This window comes from Hemiscyllium ocellatum, chromosome 4 (genome assembly GCF_020745735.1).
Source record: "Hemiscyllium ocellatum isolate sHemOce1 chromosome 4, sHemOce1.pat.X.cur, whole genome shotgun sequence".
Taxonomy (NCBI): domain Eukaryota; kingdom Metazoa; phylum Chordata; class Chondrichthyes; order Orectolobiformes; family Hemiscylliidae; genus Hemiscyllium; species Hemiscyllium ocellatum.
The window spans coordinates 136,287,031-136,302,770 of record NC_083404.1 but is presented as its reverse complement, the minus strand read 5'-3'; the positions used below and the strand labels follow the sequence as shown (position 1 = coordinate 136,302,770).

Sequence of the window (15,740 nt, the reverse complement as noted above, 5' to 3'; positions counted from 1 at the left end):
TGATAGCACCTGGTCCATTTCAGTACAAACCCTTCCTATTCATATACCCATCCAGATGTCTTTTACGTGTTGCAATTGTACCAGCCTCCACCACTTCCTTTGGCAGATCATTCCATACACACACCACCCTCTGTGTGAAAAAGTTTCCCCTTAGGACTCTTTTATATCTTTCCCCTCTCACCCTAAACCTATGCCCTCTAGTTCTGGACTCCCCAAGTAAATCTATCCTCTCAAGGCCTCACTGTGATTTTGAAGACCTCTTTCAGGTAGTACTCAGACTTCCAATGATTGGAGAAATGAGCCATGGCACCCTCAGAATTACCAGCAAGACTTTCCTGCAAGGTCTTCATTCCATTCTCCCAGTTTCTCCATCACCCTCATGTCCATTCTGATACTGATACATCCCTGGAAGGGAGCACAATGTGACCACCAAGATAATGTGAGACCTTTAACGATTAGTGAGAACCGAAGGGAAACCCAGTGGATCATCAACCCCAGGAATTTAAACCATCAATTTTCCAATAAGGCTTTATTCTGCTTTCATTACAGTGCCCCAGTTATGAGAGCGACCAAAGCAGATTCTCCTCTATGTCCAGCTAATAAGTCCTCCACCTCTGCCATGTCTTTTACAGTGGGACCTACCATACTCATGACAGATTGCTCTCACAAAATCCACAATGTACTATCTGCTGTTAGATGTGCTTCCTCAATTGGACAGCACCCATGGAAGAGTTCTGAGTGCGCCAACTGACAATTTATGATGAAGCTTGTAGCAAGGTCCATATTTTGGCTGGTAGTGGTGTCAAAGCCAGTCTCTGCAAACAAAGAGAATATGTTCAAGCCTTGAACCTTTTTCTGAAATGCCCAGGAACTTGGGGAACCTCCAGTTAGCAACTATTGCTGTCTCAAAGGCAATACCCTTGACCAATCAGAGCCATCTTACCAACGAATCAGCACCCTTTTCTCCTATCATGGCTGTGACTGTTTGAAATTTGGCGTCCTTCCCTTTGGCCTATTGAGTGCAAGACACAACATGTTGGAATAGAAACACAGAAAATAGGAACAGGAATAGGCCTGAGAGCCTGCTCCCCCATTCGTAATGTGGGCTGATCATCCGACTCAGTCCCCTGTTCTTGCTTTCTTCCCATACGCTTGGATTCTACAGGAGCTACAGGAAACCTAGCTAACTCCTTTTGTCAGCAATGCTCAAGAGACTTGTAAGGAAATGCTTTTAACAATGTGGCATTTTCTCATTACGACCAATGTCTTTTAAAAATCTCTCCTTTGCTTTTTTTTTTGTCCCCCCCCCAAAAGATACCAGTGCAGAGCTTCGGCCTTTAGTTGACCTCTGGCCACACACCTTCAAAGTCCCTATCAAGGTGGAAGATAACCAGGGGACTGGTAAAGTCCAGGATGTGGATGTAAGCGTGATCGAATGTGCCGGCAATGACCTGACCTGTACTCCCGACAAAATGCGGCAGATTGGATCCAAAAAAGCTGCCCTCGGTGGGCCTGCGATTGGTCTCATGGCACTTGCGGCTTTGTTGTTACTCCGTAAGTGAGAGAATATACAGTCACAGCTAGACAATAGCACCAGTACAGGCGCAACAGGCCAAATGGCCACATGCTGCATCTTAACAGTTCAGTGCTCCAGTTCACTCTTGGAGCCACCCTTCCCCCACCGCCAGGACATCCTTCTCTCCCTCATCATCAAGCATCCTCTGAAATGCATCGATACATTCACCTCAAGCACTCCTTCCCATCTCGAAAACGAGATGTCGATTGTGCTGGAAGCCACGATTGGGTGGATTTAGGGGAAGGAAGATCCACAATTTCCAAGCATCCATGTGACTCCATGGTGATGTCATTGGATTGCAAGCACCCTCTGAAATGACTCTCGCGAGCTGTTCCATTCAAGGGCTCATGTGGGGATGGGCAAGGAATGTGGACCTTGCTAATGAAGCCCACCTCCCATGGAAAAGTATTGCGAGGAGCTCGTACCGATTTGGGGATTTTCCATTCTTTCCACACCTTCCCAATACTGGCATACCATCACTTGACAACATGGGGCTGGGGAGAAGGTGGAGGGGGATGGGGCAGGTGAGGGGGGGGCAAATGGGGCTTACAGGTGGGAATGGGGAGTTGTGAGACAATGGGGTAGGTGGCGGGAATGGGGCAGGTGGGAATGGGGCAGGTGGGTGGGAATGGGGCTGGTGGAGAGGAATGGGACAGGTGGGTAGAAATGGGGCTGGTGGGCGGGAATGGGGCAGGTGGGCAGGAATGGGGTAGGTGGGAATGGGGCAGATGGGTGGGAATGGGGCAGGTGGGAATGGGGCTGGTGGACAGGACTGGGGCAGGTGGGCAGGAATGGGGTAGGCGGGAATGGGGCAGATGGGTGGGAATGGGGTAGGTGGGAATGGGGCTGGTGGACAGGACTGGGGGTGGTAGATGGGAATGGGGTAGGTGGGAATGGAGCTGGTGGGAGTCAATGGGGTAGGTGGGGGGAATGGGATAGGTAGGTGGGAATGGGGCTGGTGGGGGAAATGGGACTGGTAGACGGGAATGGGGTAGATGGGAATGGAGCTGGTGGGAGTCAGTGGGATAGGTGGGGGGAATGGGGTTGGCGGGGGGAATGGGGCTGGCGGGAATGGGGTAGGTGGGGGGAATGGGGCTGGTGGGAATGGGGTAGGTGGGGGGAATGGGGCTGGTGGGAATGGGGTAGGTGGGGGGAATGGGGCTGGCGGGAATGGAGTAGGTGGGGGGAATGGGGCTGGTGGGAATGGGGTAGGTGGGGGGAATGGGGCTGGTGGGAATGGGGTAGGTGGGGGGAATGGGGCTGGTGGGAATGGGGTAGGTGGGGGGAATGGGGCTGGTGGGAATGGGGTAGGTGGGGGGAATGGGGCTGGTGGGAATGGGGTAGGTGGGGGGAATGGGGCTGGTGGGAATGGGGTAGGTGGGGGGAATGGGGCTGGTGGGAATGGGGTAGGTGGGGGGAATGGGGCTGGTGGGAATGGGGTAGGCGGGGGGAATGGGGCTGGTGGGAATGGGGTAGGTGGGGGGAATGGGGCTGGTGGGAATGGGGTAGGTGGGGGAATGGGGCTGGTGGGAATGGGGTAGGTGGGGGGAATGGGGCTGGTGGGAATGGGGTAGGTGGGGGGAATGGGTCAGATGCATTGGGACAGGCAGCGGCCAGTGCCCAGAACATCCTTCTTCTCTCTTTTACCAAGAAACTTGACGGCAATTTTAATAAACCACATTTCTGACATCATCAAATGATTTGTCCGCAGTCGCTCCCCTCCTGCTGCTTTTCTGCAACTGTGGTGCTGCTGGAGGACCTTTCGCGCAGGTTAAAGACTTTAAACAAATCCCCATTGAACCTCTCGGATACCTGGAAAAGAACAACTTCGAAGGAGGTGGTGAGGCAGACACGGTCTGTATTCACATTATTTCCTTTTTCTAACCAGCCCTCAGTTACTTTGCAGTTCTTGGCCCAGCTGTTGTTCCCATTAATAGGGGCAGATGATGGCCTGGTGATGGTATCACTGGACTATCAATCCAGAAACTCAGTTAACACTCTGGGCACCCAGGTTCAAATCCTGCCCATAGCAGTTGGTGGAATTTGAACTCAATAAAAAAATCTGGAATTAATAGGTTAGTGATGACCATGAAACCATTGTCAATTGTTGGGGAAATTGTTGGTTCACTCATGCCCTTTAGGGAAGGAAACTGCCATCCTTAGCCTACATGTGACTCCAGACCCACAGCAATGTGGGGTTGACTCTCAACTGCCCCCTAGGCAATTAGGGATGGGCAATAAATGTCACACAGCAAAAGCTGCCCTCATCCCATTAATGAAGAAAAATAAATTTTCAATAACAGCTGCTTGGTGGAATAGAGCTTGAGAATTTCAGGAAAATGATGGATGTATTTGAGGACGGTGATCTTGCACTCACCCAGACTGACAGAATTTCAAATTTCAAAACTAAAGTGGAAGCTTAGGGAGACACCAGATCCCTGATGCATTTTCCATGGACAAGCCCTTGATCAATCAAGGTCAATCTTTTTCTCATGCAGTATAAATTGTTGTTCCCCTTGAACATTATGAGGAGGTGCCAGTGTTGGGCTGGGGTGAACAAGGTTAAAAACCATGCAACACCAGGTTATACTCCAACGTTTTTATTTGGAAGTACTAGCGTTCGGAACGCTGCTCCTTCGTTAGGTAGCTAGTGGGGCAGGAACATAAGACACAGAATTTATAGCACAAGATCATAATGTCATACAACCGATATGATATATTGAACAAACCTAGATTGCTGTTAAGTTTTTCGTCTTAAGACCATAAGACATAGGAGTGGAAGTAAGACCATTCGGCCCATTGAGTCCACTCCGCCATTCTATCATGGCTGATGGGCATTTCAACGCCACTTACCCACACCCTCCCTGTATCCCTTAATTCTTTGCGAGATTAAGAATTTATCAATCTCTGCCTTGGACACATTTAATGTTCCGGCCTCCACTGAATGGGTTTTAGAATAGGTTGCAGGTTTCAGTTCCTTAGTATGTAGATCCCAGAATGTCTTTCAAGTTACATTCCCAGGATAGATTAAGGTTTTATAAACAACAAGTGACATTGCAGCTCAGACAATTCATTAAATGTGTGAGGTTAGAGTCTGTCTGTGTCCTAACCTTGAGTCAGACTGGCATTCTTGTGTCTACCCAGGTGACTACAAGATAGAAAAAGACTTTAACAGTGTGTCTTGTTCTCCAACAAAACTTTTCTATTTAAAAAGAAAAGTTCAGACAAAGAGTAATGGGCGAGTGAACAGAAGAGTCGAAACTTTTAGACGTAACTTTTGAACCCCTATTTACTCCCTTCTCTGGCATGGTAATGTAAGGCAGCTGGCTTCATTAACAGCCACATATTCACTTCCATTAACTATTGGGAGAGGCTGAACAGGCTGGAGCTGTTTTCACTGGAGCGTCGGAGGCTGAGGGGTGACCTTATAGGAGTTTACAAAATTATGAGGTGCATGGATAGGATAAATAGACAAAATATTTTCCCTGGGGTGGGGGAGTCCAGAACTAGAGGGCATAGGTTTAGGGTGAGGGAGGAAAGATATAAAAGAGACCTAAGGGGCAACTTTTTCATGCAGAGAGTGTATGGAATGAGCTGCCAGAGGAAGTGGTGGAGGCTGGGACAATTGCAACATTTAAGAGGCATTTGAATGGGTAAATGAATAGGAAGGGTTTGGAGGGATATGGGCCGGGTGTTGGCAGGTGGAATGAGATTGGGTGAGGATATCTGGTCGGCATGGACGGGTTGGACTGAAGGGTCTGTTTCCTTGCTGTACATCTCTATGACTCTATGGTGGCTCAGTTAGTTTGTCGCAAAGCTAATATCTTCTTTTCTAAAAAAGCTATTTCTTGGCTCGAGGAGATTCTGTCCTTGATCTTTTTCAGAGGCAGAATAAACCGGGCTGGGCTCCAATCAGTCTGGTTTGGTACAGAGATGAAAAAGAATTTCAAAGGCCTTTTGTTTATATGTAAACAGATGAGACTTCAGGTCAAAGTGGTTACGCTTTAGAAGTGACCTGTATAACGAAAGGGGAGTGGGCAGCTCTCTAGCTGAGCTCAGCTGAGCTGAGTAGTTTTAGTTCAGTCTGAACTGTAAAGTTTAACAGGGAGCTGTGTGGATACTCTCTTTTCTGTCCTTCAACTTCAACCTGTAAGCATATGTTCCATTCTTCTGGGTTTTAAGGGGAGTTTGCTTATAGGGACTGTTGTGTATATTTGGAACAGCATAATTAAGTCTAGCTTGGACAGACTGAGTTCTGTAGGGGTTCCTTATTCTGTTCTTTATGTTTCATTGTGTGATTTTGTGAATTTTCTTTTGTCTGTTTTAAAACCTAGTTGACAACCTAGCTATCTTACTCTGGGTAATTTTCACTGTACACTTACCAGGACAAATTGCAAAGTAAGGTCTAGGTCTGCCTGCTTAAGAATGTTTTGAGTGGTCCGGCCTAGTCCAGAACAGGTTGAATAGCACAGCTTCCCATCTACACTTGGGGCAGAGATGGACTTGTGACGTGGCTCCCTCCCTATTTGAGGAAGTTGTGGGGTTGTAAATCAGACGTTTCTGGCAGGGAACCAAAGAGGAAGATGATTAATCTGTGGCTATTCCTCCCTCTTTAGAGTTCTCCTTTAATAATGGCTGATGGAAAGACATCGGGTGGAATAGCAGCTGATGGGATGGGAGTCGGTGGAACGGGAGTCAGTACGTTGAATGCTGGAGGAATGGGAGTCGGTGGAATAGCAACTGGTTCCCTGTCTGTGGTTGACGGCTACAACAATAGATTCTCACAAGAAATAAAACACACAGTCGGGGGTTCACAAATAATCAATGCGGGAGTAGCTCCTGCTCATCTCGAGAGGAGTTCAGTAGCAGGGACGTATCGAACTATCTCTGGAGCAGCGCACGAAAGAAGAAAGTCAAGCAGCTACAAAGGCTACATTGGAGCCTATATTAATGAGGTACATTTAGCTTATTAATGATATTTACTTAATGCTGTGAAATGTAACGTGATTTGTAAAACCATGCCTTTCTCAGCAGCTAAGGCAAAAGTTGAATGTAATTCTTAAAAGGAACCATGATATCGCTCATTTTATTTTATTCACTCATGGCATGTGGGTATGGCTGGCTGGACCCAGCATTTATTGCCTGTCCCTAATTGCCACTTGAGAAGGTGGAGGTAAGTTGCCTCCTTAAACTGCTGTATTGTAGGGACACCCACAATGCTGTCAAGGTGACCTTGAAATACTGTAATCCATTTGATGTCAGCACACCCACAGTTGCCCATCGTACCTGTGGTATATATTGATGCTTGTGATTCACGTCCTAGGAGGCCCAGATCCCTCTGCACTGTAGCTTCCTGCAGCCTCTCTGCTTTTCTAATCTTCCCATCCAAAATGTAAAAGCTCACATTTTCCCACAAAGTGTCTTTCCTGCTGAAATTTGCGAAATTGGAGCACTCAGTTTTAACCAGAGCAAGCCTTCTCATTGCATTTGACCTTTTGCTTTTTAGAAATTGGATGGATGTGCTGAGGAAGATCAGAACCGCCCAGCCCGAGACTGTCTCCTGGTCTACAACCACGAAGGCGATGGATCACCAGTTGGCTCCATTGGCAGCTGCAGCTTTATTGAGGATGAACCCCAATTTAAGGACTCTTACTTGGATAACCTGGGCCCAAAATTCAAGATGTTGGCTGACATCTGTGTTGGTAAATTTGAGAGTCAAGCTTTGACCGTCAGCGCTGATCCTCCTGTCAGAGTCGATCCTCCTATCAGAGTCGATCCTCCCGTCAGAGAGAGCTTTTCGACAACAGAAACATCTGTATCATCCAGCTCAGGAGGATTTCATGGCTTGAATTTTGTCACTGACCCACCGCGAATGCAGAAGAATTATGTTGTGACCACAACGATCAATCCTGTGCCCGACGTGTTACCTGGCATTGCAGATTTGCCAGTTGCCCATCAAAATGTCATAATGACCAAACAAGTTACTGCCAATGCAGGAGGAATGGTCATAGACCCATCGATCGCCCACCAGAATGTCATAATGACCAAACAAGTCAATGCCAACGCAGGAGGGATGGTCATAGACCCATCGATCACCCACCAGAATGTCATAATGACCAAACAAGTCAATGCCAACGCAGGAGGGATAGTCATTGACCCATCGATCGCCCATCAGAATGTCATAATGTCGAAGTCTGTTAATGTCAGTTCGGGGGGCTCGCAAGGAATGATCATTGATCCACTGCTCACCCAGATGCCTGAAGTCCATAAAAATGTCACACTGGGCAGATCGATTCGCTCTGGCACCGGGCAGGAGCAGAACATGATGGTTGGCTCGTCGCTCGATCAGATCCCTGTCATCCACAAGAACGTCACTCTGACGAGGCCTTCCCACACCCCTGTGATAGGGGAGGGTGCCACCTTCCCGCTGGCCCAGAATAGTAGCACCGCTCGCAAATCTGTCACATCCACTGATGGTGTGCATAAAACCATAACAAAAGTGACTAAAGTTACGCAGGTAATGCAGGAATAGACAGCGGCCGATAGAATTGGATTCATGGACAGAGAGGCGTTTATGTTCAAAAACAATGCTTATTTTTTAATTAAGCTGTAAAAAACATGGCTGCTGTGTGTAGTCAGGTGCAATTTAAAAGTCAGCATTTTATGCAAGGGAGCAAAATGCAATATACTTCTTGAACTGCATCAACTGAAATCACACTCTAAGGTCCTCACATGTTCCAATTAGTAAAATGTACATGTACACCAAATACTCCATTGGCTTTGTACTGATTGTAACGAGGTCAGCCAGGTCATAGAATATTGGACCAGGGGCTGATAACCTGGTCCAATCGGGGACCCCTGGCTGACAGATAGAAACAGAAGTGTCAGCATTTCTGGTCACTCGAGGAGCTAGTTGGATCAGTGTCATGTACCATGCGAGGAGCAGGAAAATCAACGTTTCTGGCAATAGCCCTTCATCAGGAATAGAGGTAGGGAGCCTCCAGGATGGGGAGATAAATGGCTGCCCCCATTTATCTCTCCACCCTGGAGGCTCCCTGCTCCACACCTCTATTCCTGATGAAGGGCTTTTGCCCGGAACGTCAATTTTCCTGCTCCTCAGATGCTGCCTGACCTGCTGTGCTTTTCCAGCACCACTCTGATCTAAACTCTGGTTCCCAGCATCTGCAGTCCTCACTTTTGCCTCAGCATCATGTACGGTGTATGTGTAAATAAAGGGTGACTTGGTGACGGGATGCTAGCCTCTGTGGAGGTGTTTCAGGCTTGTTATTGTTTATCTTCTTCTGTCGTGAAGCTAGCTTTTAAACCAAGATGGTGGAGGTAAAATATAAAACTGGTGTGATTTCTGATCATCTCAATTTACGAAACAAAAACAGAAATGCTGTAAATGCAAGGACAGAATCATTAAAAAAAAAGTCAAAATAGGAACTGGCCAATCTGTTCCACCAATCAACACGATCTGATTTCCTTGCTTCACTCACCTACCTGCCTCCCCTAAGCCTTGACTTCTTTGTCTTGTCAAGAATCTATGTACCTCAGCACTTAAAGAAATAAATTTAAATTTATAAAGATTTAAAGACCAAACCTCCACTAATGTCTAGCCAAAGAAAATTCCACACTCTAAAGACCCACAAGTCAAGCAAACTTCTCCTCTCGCCTTTAAAAGGAGACCTCTACTTCAAATGTTGCCCACTGGTTTTATTCTCCCTCATGAGAGAAAACATAATCTGGAAGTCCACTCTATCAGGTTCCCTCAAGATCTTATATGTTTCACGGATGTTAAAAGTGGGACTGCTTGAATGAGCTTGGGGCTGGATTTGACATTTGTCATGGTCCCCACTGCCTCCTCTCTCTGATACAAAGCCAGGCAGATGCCCCCCATACTCACATCCTGGATGTCTTTAGTCAAGTTGAGTGGGTGCTGCTGTGCCGCAGGGGCAGTGCCCTCAACAGTGTAGACACTGTGCCTCTCGTTGTGCCATCATTTAACTTCTCGGCCTGAGTCAAGAGGCCAATTGCATCACTGGCCCATTGTCAACCAGATACACCTGCCCCAAGTCAGGAGTGTGCCTTTTGATCTCGCATCCAGCACCAATGTGTCACATCTCGAAAATAAACAGAACTAAGGTCACCATAAAACCAGAGGAAATAGGAATAGGATTAGACCATTTACTCCTCAAGCCTGCTCCACCACTCAAGAGGATCATGGCTGAACCGATCACATTTTTAGTAACAACATTCCTGCCCTTTCCCATGACCCTTCATTCCCCGACTGATCAAGAATCTATCGGTCTCAGCCTTAAATATACACAAAGGCTCTGCCCCCACAGCTCTCTGGGGCATGGAGTTCCAAAGACCCCCAACCCTCAGACAGAAGAAATTCTTCCTCATCTCAGTCTGAAATTGGTGCCCCTTTATTCTGAGACTGTACCCTCTGCTCCTAGACTCCGCCATGAGGAGAAACATCCTCTCAGCATTGACCCTGTCAAGCCCCTTATGAATCCAACGTGTTTCAATGTGATCACCTCTCATTCTTCTCAACTCCAGGGAGTAGAGTCCCAGCTTGTTTAGCCTTTGCTCATACAACAGCCTCTCTGTACTGGTGCCAAAGTGCATTTGTCAGTCGCCATCGTGTGCTGCCTGTGTTTGCGATCGGTTATGCTCACTTTCACTGTGTTTTACTGCAATTTCCCACATCTGCACTGTCCTCAGGGGCTCTCCTGATTTTTTTAACTAAGCGTGAATCAGTCAAACTGCACCGCGTAATGAATCAGTGCTGTTAAAGTTTTAAAAACGTTTTCTTAAAATTCACTCAGGTGCCAGCATGCTGCTGGCTGAGCCAGCATTTACTGCTCGTCCCTAGTTGCCCCTTGAGAAGGTGGGGGTGAGCTGCCTTCTTGAACCGCTGCAGTCCATGTGCTGTAGGTAGACCCACAGTGCTGTTGCGGAGGGAATTCCAGGATTTTGACCCAGTGACACTGAAGGAACGGCGATATGTTTCCCAAGTCAGGATGGCGAGAGCTTGGTGGGGAGCTTGCAGGGGGTGGTGTTCCCATGTATCTGCTGCCCTTGTCCTTCTCAATGAAAGTAGTCATGGGTTTGGAGGAGCCTTAGTGAATTTGTTAAGCATCTGTCAACTGACACACTTACAGCTTGCAGGGTTTGGAAAGTGAATCAATAGCTTCTAAGTTAACACCTCTCAAAATTCTGACAGTGATCCCATTTCCTGTTATTGCAACCGCATATCACAGCGGCCATTTTTAGTGGCAACATCCCCATGTCTTTCATTGGGAACAGATCCACATTGACTTTTTGTTGCTGAATTTGTCCAGAAAGTAAGGAAATTCAGAGGAATTTGGTTTAAAAAATCAATTTTCCAGGTAGCTACACTGATAGTAATATGCCAATGTTTAATTTTTAAATCCACACATAGTTTTTAACAATTAATTGGCTGACAGAATCCAAAGTCTCATTCTTCCCCAAAATACATCTATTTTGAGAGACTGAACGTAGTATTTTGATTTATCAGTGGGCAAATACTTGATGGGACAGAGCAGGAACACAGGTCTGGAATTATTTACACACACACACACACACACACACACACACACACACACACACCTGGAAAAACTCAGCAGATCTGTGGAGAGAGATCAAGAGTTAATGCTTCGAGCCCAGAGATCCTTCTTCAGAAATTCAGGACTAACTTCAGAACCTGTCTGAAGAAGAGTCTTTGGACCTTAAGCATTAACTCTGCTTTCTCTCCACAGATGCTGCCAGACCTGCTGAGCTTTTCCAACAATTTCTGTTTTTGCTTCTAATTTCCAGCATCTTCCAGTTCTTTTTAAATCTGGGATTATTTGGGTAGTTTTATTAAAGAATTGTCCCAGGCACAGCGAACTGAGTCAGTTTCTACGGTACCATACTGTTCTTGAGTAAAATAGATCAGCACTTATTGAATTGAATAACGGTGAACAAATCAGAGAAATCAAATACTTAATGACAACTGACAAAGCCATATAATACTCATTTCATCATAGATCTAGTTTCTAAAAACAAACATGATTGCCACAAATTAATAACAGGTTAAAAGTAATGTACATAAATATAATGAGAAGTGAGTGAAACCTATAGATTCATACAAATGTATCTAACATAATTATATATACAAACCTGAGCTTCAGATTGCTTTTAATTTCATATGTTAACAGAGGGGGAGGGATAGTGTGCACAGATTTAAATACCTTCAAAACCAGAAATTGCTGGAGAAACTCAGCAGGTTTGGCAGATTCTGTGGCGAGAAAGAAACAGAGTTAACAGTTTGAGTCCAAATAAGCCTTCGCCAGAGTAATTTCTATTTTTCTTTCAGAACTTCAGCATCTGCAGTTCTTTGTTTTATTAAATACTGTTGTGGTAGATAACCAGCAGGATTTTACAAGTGTGAAAGTGGAAAGAAAGTTTTTTTTCTTGCCCAAGGAAGATATTTATCATCCAATTTATGGGTACCATGGTTCCAATCAGAGTGCATTGTTTGGCTTGGAGACATTTTAATTGTACAGATATTGATACAACTTTCTGTTCTATGCAAAGGCTTTAAACTTTTCAATTGGTTCACTGGATTTACTGTAGATATTTACATTTTAAGCTACACATCAAAATAAACTTTTTTTTAAAAAATGATCTTTATTGTGAGAATATCTTCTGCACAAATGTCACATCAAATGGTTGCAATCTCAAATAAAAATTAAGATCTAAATATAATGCTGTTTATGAAGGTCAAAATGTCCCATTCTCCCCCTACTCCGCCACTACCCCTCGGCTCCCCCCCATCACCTCATCTCTAGCTGCCTCCATCTCTGTCCCACCTCTATTCTATCCTCTACTTTCTGTCCTCACCTTCCTCCCTCAGTTCCTCTGCTTTCTCCATCCCTCATCTATCTCCCTGTCTCTATACTTACTCCTCATCCCTATCAATCCCCTTCGCTATCTTCCATTTGCCAACTTTCCATCCTTATGCATCTCACCCTTCTACCTAACAACCTCCCCTCCATTCACTCCCCCTCCCCTCCATCTCACTCCCCTCTCCTCCTCACCCCATCCTGATCTCTACTCCCCACCTTCCTTCCTCTCCTCCCTCCTACACCTCCCTGCCCATCTTTCTCCGCACTTCCCATCCATCCCTCTTCTCTCGACCCCTCACTCGATCCTCGCCTTACTCCTGTGCCCCTCCCTGTTCCACTCTCCATCTTCTCCCCCAAGCCCCTCACCACACTCCCTATCCCCTCGAACCCCTCCCCTCTCCCACTTTCTTCACCATTCTCTCCCCCCCACTCTCTTCCCTCTCACTCTCTACTCACACCCACCCTGGCTGCCCCTCTGCTCCCCTGCCAATCTCCGTCTCCCCACTCAAACCCCTCCCATCGCACTTCACTATTCCCTCCCATCCACTTTCCCATTCCCTGTCCCCTCCTTCTTCCCTGTAACCTCCCACTCTCCCCCATACCCTCCCCATCGCCTTCACCTCTTCCGTGTCTTCCTTCCCCCATCCCAAACTCTCCCCGTCACCCCACCCACATCCTTTCCTCATACCCCCTTCCTTTCCATCCCTCCCTCTTGCCCAACCACTCCATCCAACTCCTATCTCCTTCACCCTCCCTCCTCAGCCCTCACCTCCCTACTCCCACCCTCGATTACTCCCTTCTCTTCCCCCTTCCTCCCTTCTCTTTCCCTTCCCTAATGTCTTGTAAGTTTTCTTTATTCCAGTTGATTACAATGCTTTTTTTCTCCCGTTTTATGGGATTTTATCGATGAACATGGCCAACTGTTAGTTAGAAATAGGGTATGATCTGATTTCGGACACTATTGTTTTCTGTTCCTTCCCTGTTTCCCTCTCCTCCCCCTACTCCCACCACCTTCAATTTGTCTCCCTGCCCCACACCCCTTCCACTCCCCCAATTCCCACCACCCTACTCCTCCTTTTCCCATTCCCCACCATCCCCTCTCCCTTCCACTCCTTACCCCCTTTCCCTCCACTTTTCCTTCCCTGGCTGAAGACCCTCTCTTTTTCCATCTAACCTCATCCCTCCCACCCGAACCCTGAGCGTTAGGGAGCGCTGACTAGGTTGGGGCGATATTCCCTGGAGTGTGGGAGGCTGAGGGGTGACCTTATAGAGGTTTACAAAACCATGAGGGGTGTGGATAGGATAAATTACTAAAGTTCTTTTTTCCCAGGGTAGGGGAACTTAAAACTAGAAGGTATCAGTTGAGGTGAGAAGCGAAAGATTTAAAAGAGACGCAAGGGGCAACTTTTTCACACAGAGGGTGGTGCGTGTATGGAATGAGCTGCCAGAGGAAGTGGTGGAGGCTGGTACAATTGCAACATTTAAGAGGCATTTGGATGGGTATATGAATAGGAAGGGCTTGGAGGAATATGAGCCGGGTGCTGGCAGGTGGGACTAGATTGGGTTGGGATATCTGGTCAGCATGGATGAGTTGGACCAAAGGGGCTGTTTCTGCGTTGTACTATGACTCACCTCACATACCGCTGTCACCCCCTCCTCTCTCTTCTTGTTCTCCTTCCTCCCCCTCTCACTTCACCTTCACCCCCCCCAATCATCCCCATTCCCACCTCCAACCTGCCCAAAAGTCACCCCCTCTGCCTCACTCCAAATTCTTTCCCAAATTTACCCTCCCCTCCCCAAGATTGTTCCCAACCTCCCAAAATTCACACCCTCCCTCCAAATGTGCCCCCAATTCACTCATCCCAAATTCGCTCCCATCCCCAAAATTCTCCTCCCCCCCTTCACCCCATCCTACCTCCAACCTGCCCAAAATTCTTCCCTTGCCCACATATACCCTCCCCCTTTTCCAAATTCACCCTTCCCCTCCCCAAAATTCACCCTCTCTAAATTTACCCCAATTCACTCCCTCCCTCACCTGATAGCCCCTACCCTGCTCCTCCACTTTTCCCCATGTCCCTCCCCCTTTATTTTACCCCACCCCCTCCCTCCCTGCCCCTCCCTCTGTGTGTGTGTGTGTGTGTGTGTGTGGAAGGGGAGGGGCGGGCCTGACCCTTACCTGGTCGGCGAGGCTGTTCCAGGTGAGTCGCTCCCGGGACTGGGACTGGGACAAGGGCTGGAGCGGCGGACTGCAGCGGAGAATGTGGATCCCAGGGTCTGGACTGTACCTCACTGTGTTGCTACTGCTCCTGCAGGTCAGTCACTGTGTCTCAGATAATCAGGAAACAATCTTTCTCTGAAGCCGAAACTGCTCGCCCTCCCACTGTCTCTCTTATTTATTGATCAATATTTGGCTTTACTTTACACCCTGTTGTTTTGCTCTTTCATTCTGTGGGAAATTCTGGCTGTGTCTTGGTTTTTTTTTGTTCAGTGCTGAATTCAGGTCGAGTTTAATATGCTTCAGCAACAATAACTTACGTTTGTCTAGCACCTTTGCACTTTTTCTTGCTTTTGCCTCTTCAATAAAACGCCAAAAGGTGCTTAAACTCCTAAATAAGATTGGGGCTGATGATTAAGGACAGTTGATCTAAGATTTATTGTTAAAGAGAGAGATTTTTAAAGTGTTTCTTTATGACAGAAGACTGAGGGGAGTTGGTGGGGAGTGAGGTGCACTGAAGGATTTGTGACATTTAAATCAAACGACACCAGCCCTTTTTGAATTATATAAATGCAGATATTTCGGCCATCCTAACAAGGGCTTTTATTTAGTGAAGATTTCAGATCTGGCTGCTCCGGGGCCCCTTGGGAGAGGAATCCCGCACGAATACGGGTTTTATTATATTTGATGTTTATACATTCCGAGCATATAAGAGACTTAGGTATACACTCTGGTTAGTTATAGGTTAGATTAGTAGAAAGTTGAGTTTTTTTTTCTTCGGTTCTTGTTTTTTTTTCTTTTTCTTCTTGTTTTCTTTCTTTTCCTTTTCTTTGTTAAATTATGACTATTGTATATATGATTTAATTGTACATCAATGTTTGTATTTGAGAGTTTTGTTTATTTTTGTAAATTTGCAAAAATGTTAAATTTCAATAAAAATATCTATATAAAAAAAAAATCAAACGACACATTGGGGGAAAAACTGAGTGGGAACCTAAAATAGGAGCGCTGTGAAGATTTCAGAGGGTGG

The 15,740-nt window shown here is 46.5% G+C and overlaps 2 protein-coding genes across 2 annotated transcripts in view; both read left to right on the top strand.

Moving 5' to 3' along the window:
- The window catches only part of LOC132815114 (cadherin-2-like), a 59,267-nt gene extending 46,993 nt beyond the window's left edge, over nt 1-12,274 (top strand). The window contains exons 13-16 of the mRNA XM_060823888.1: nt 1,315-1,554; nt 3,288-3,430; nt 6,193-6,531; nt 7,083-12,274. Of these exons, the coding sequence (XP_060679871.1) occupies nt 1,315-1,554; nt 3,288-3,430; nt 6,193-6,531; nt 7,083-8,108 (1,748 nt within the window). The 3' untranslated portion in view covers nt 8,109-12,274. The remainder of the gene's footprint in view (nt 1-1,314; nt 1,555-3,287; nt 3,431-6,192; nt 6,532-7,082) is intronic.
- A 2,387-nt stretch (nt 12,275-14,661) lies between these two features.
- Nucleotides 14,662-15,740, top strand: part of LOC132815113 (desmoglein-2-like) — a 148,799-nt gene continuing 147,720 nt past the window's right edge. The window contains exon 1 of the mRNA XM_060823887.1: nt 14,662-14,807. Coding sequence (XP_060679870.1) covers nt 14,754-14,807 — 54 coding nt within the window. The 5' untranslated portion in view covers nt 14,662-14,753. The remainder of the gene's footprint in view (nt 14,808-15,740) is intronic.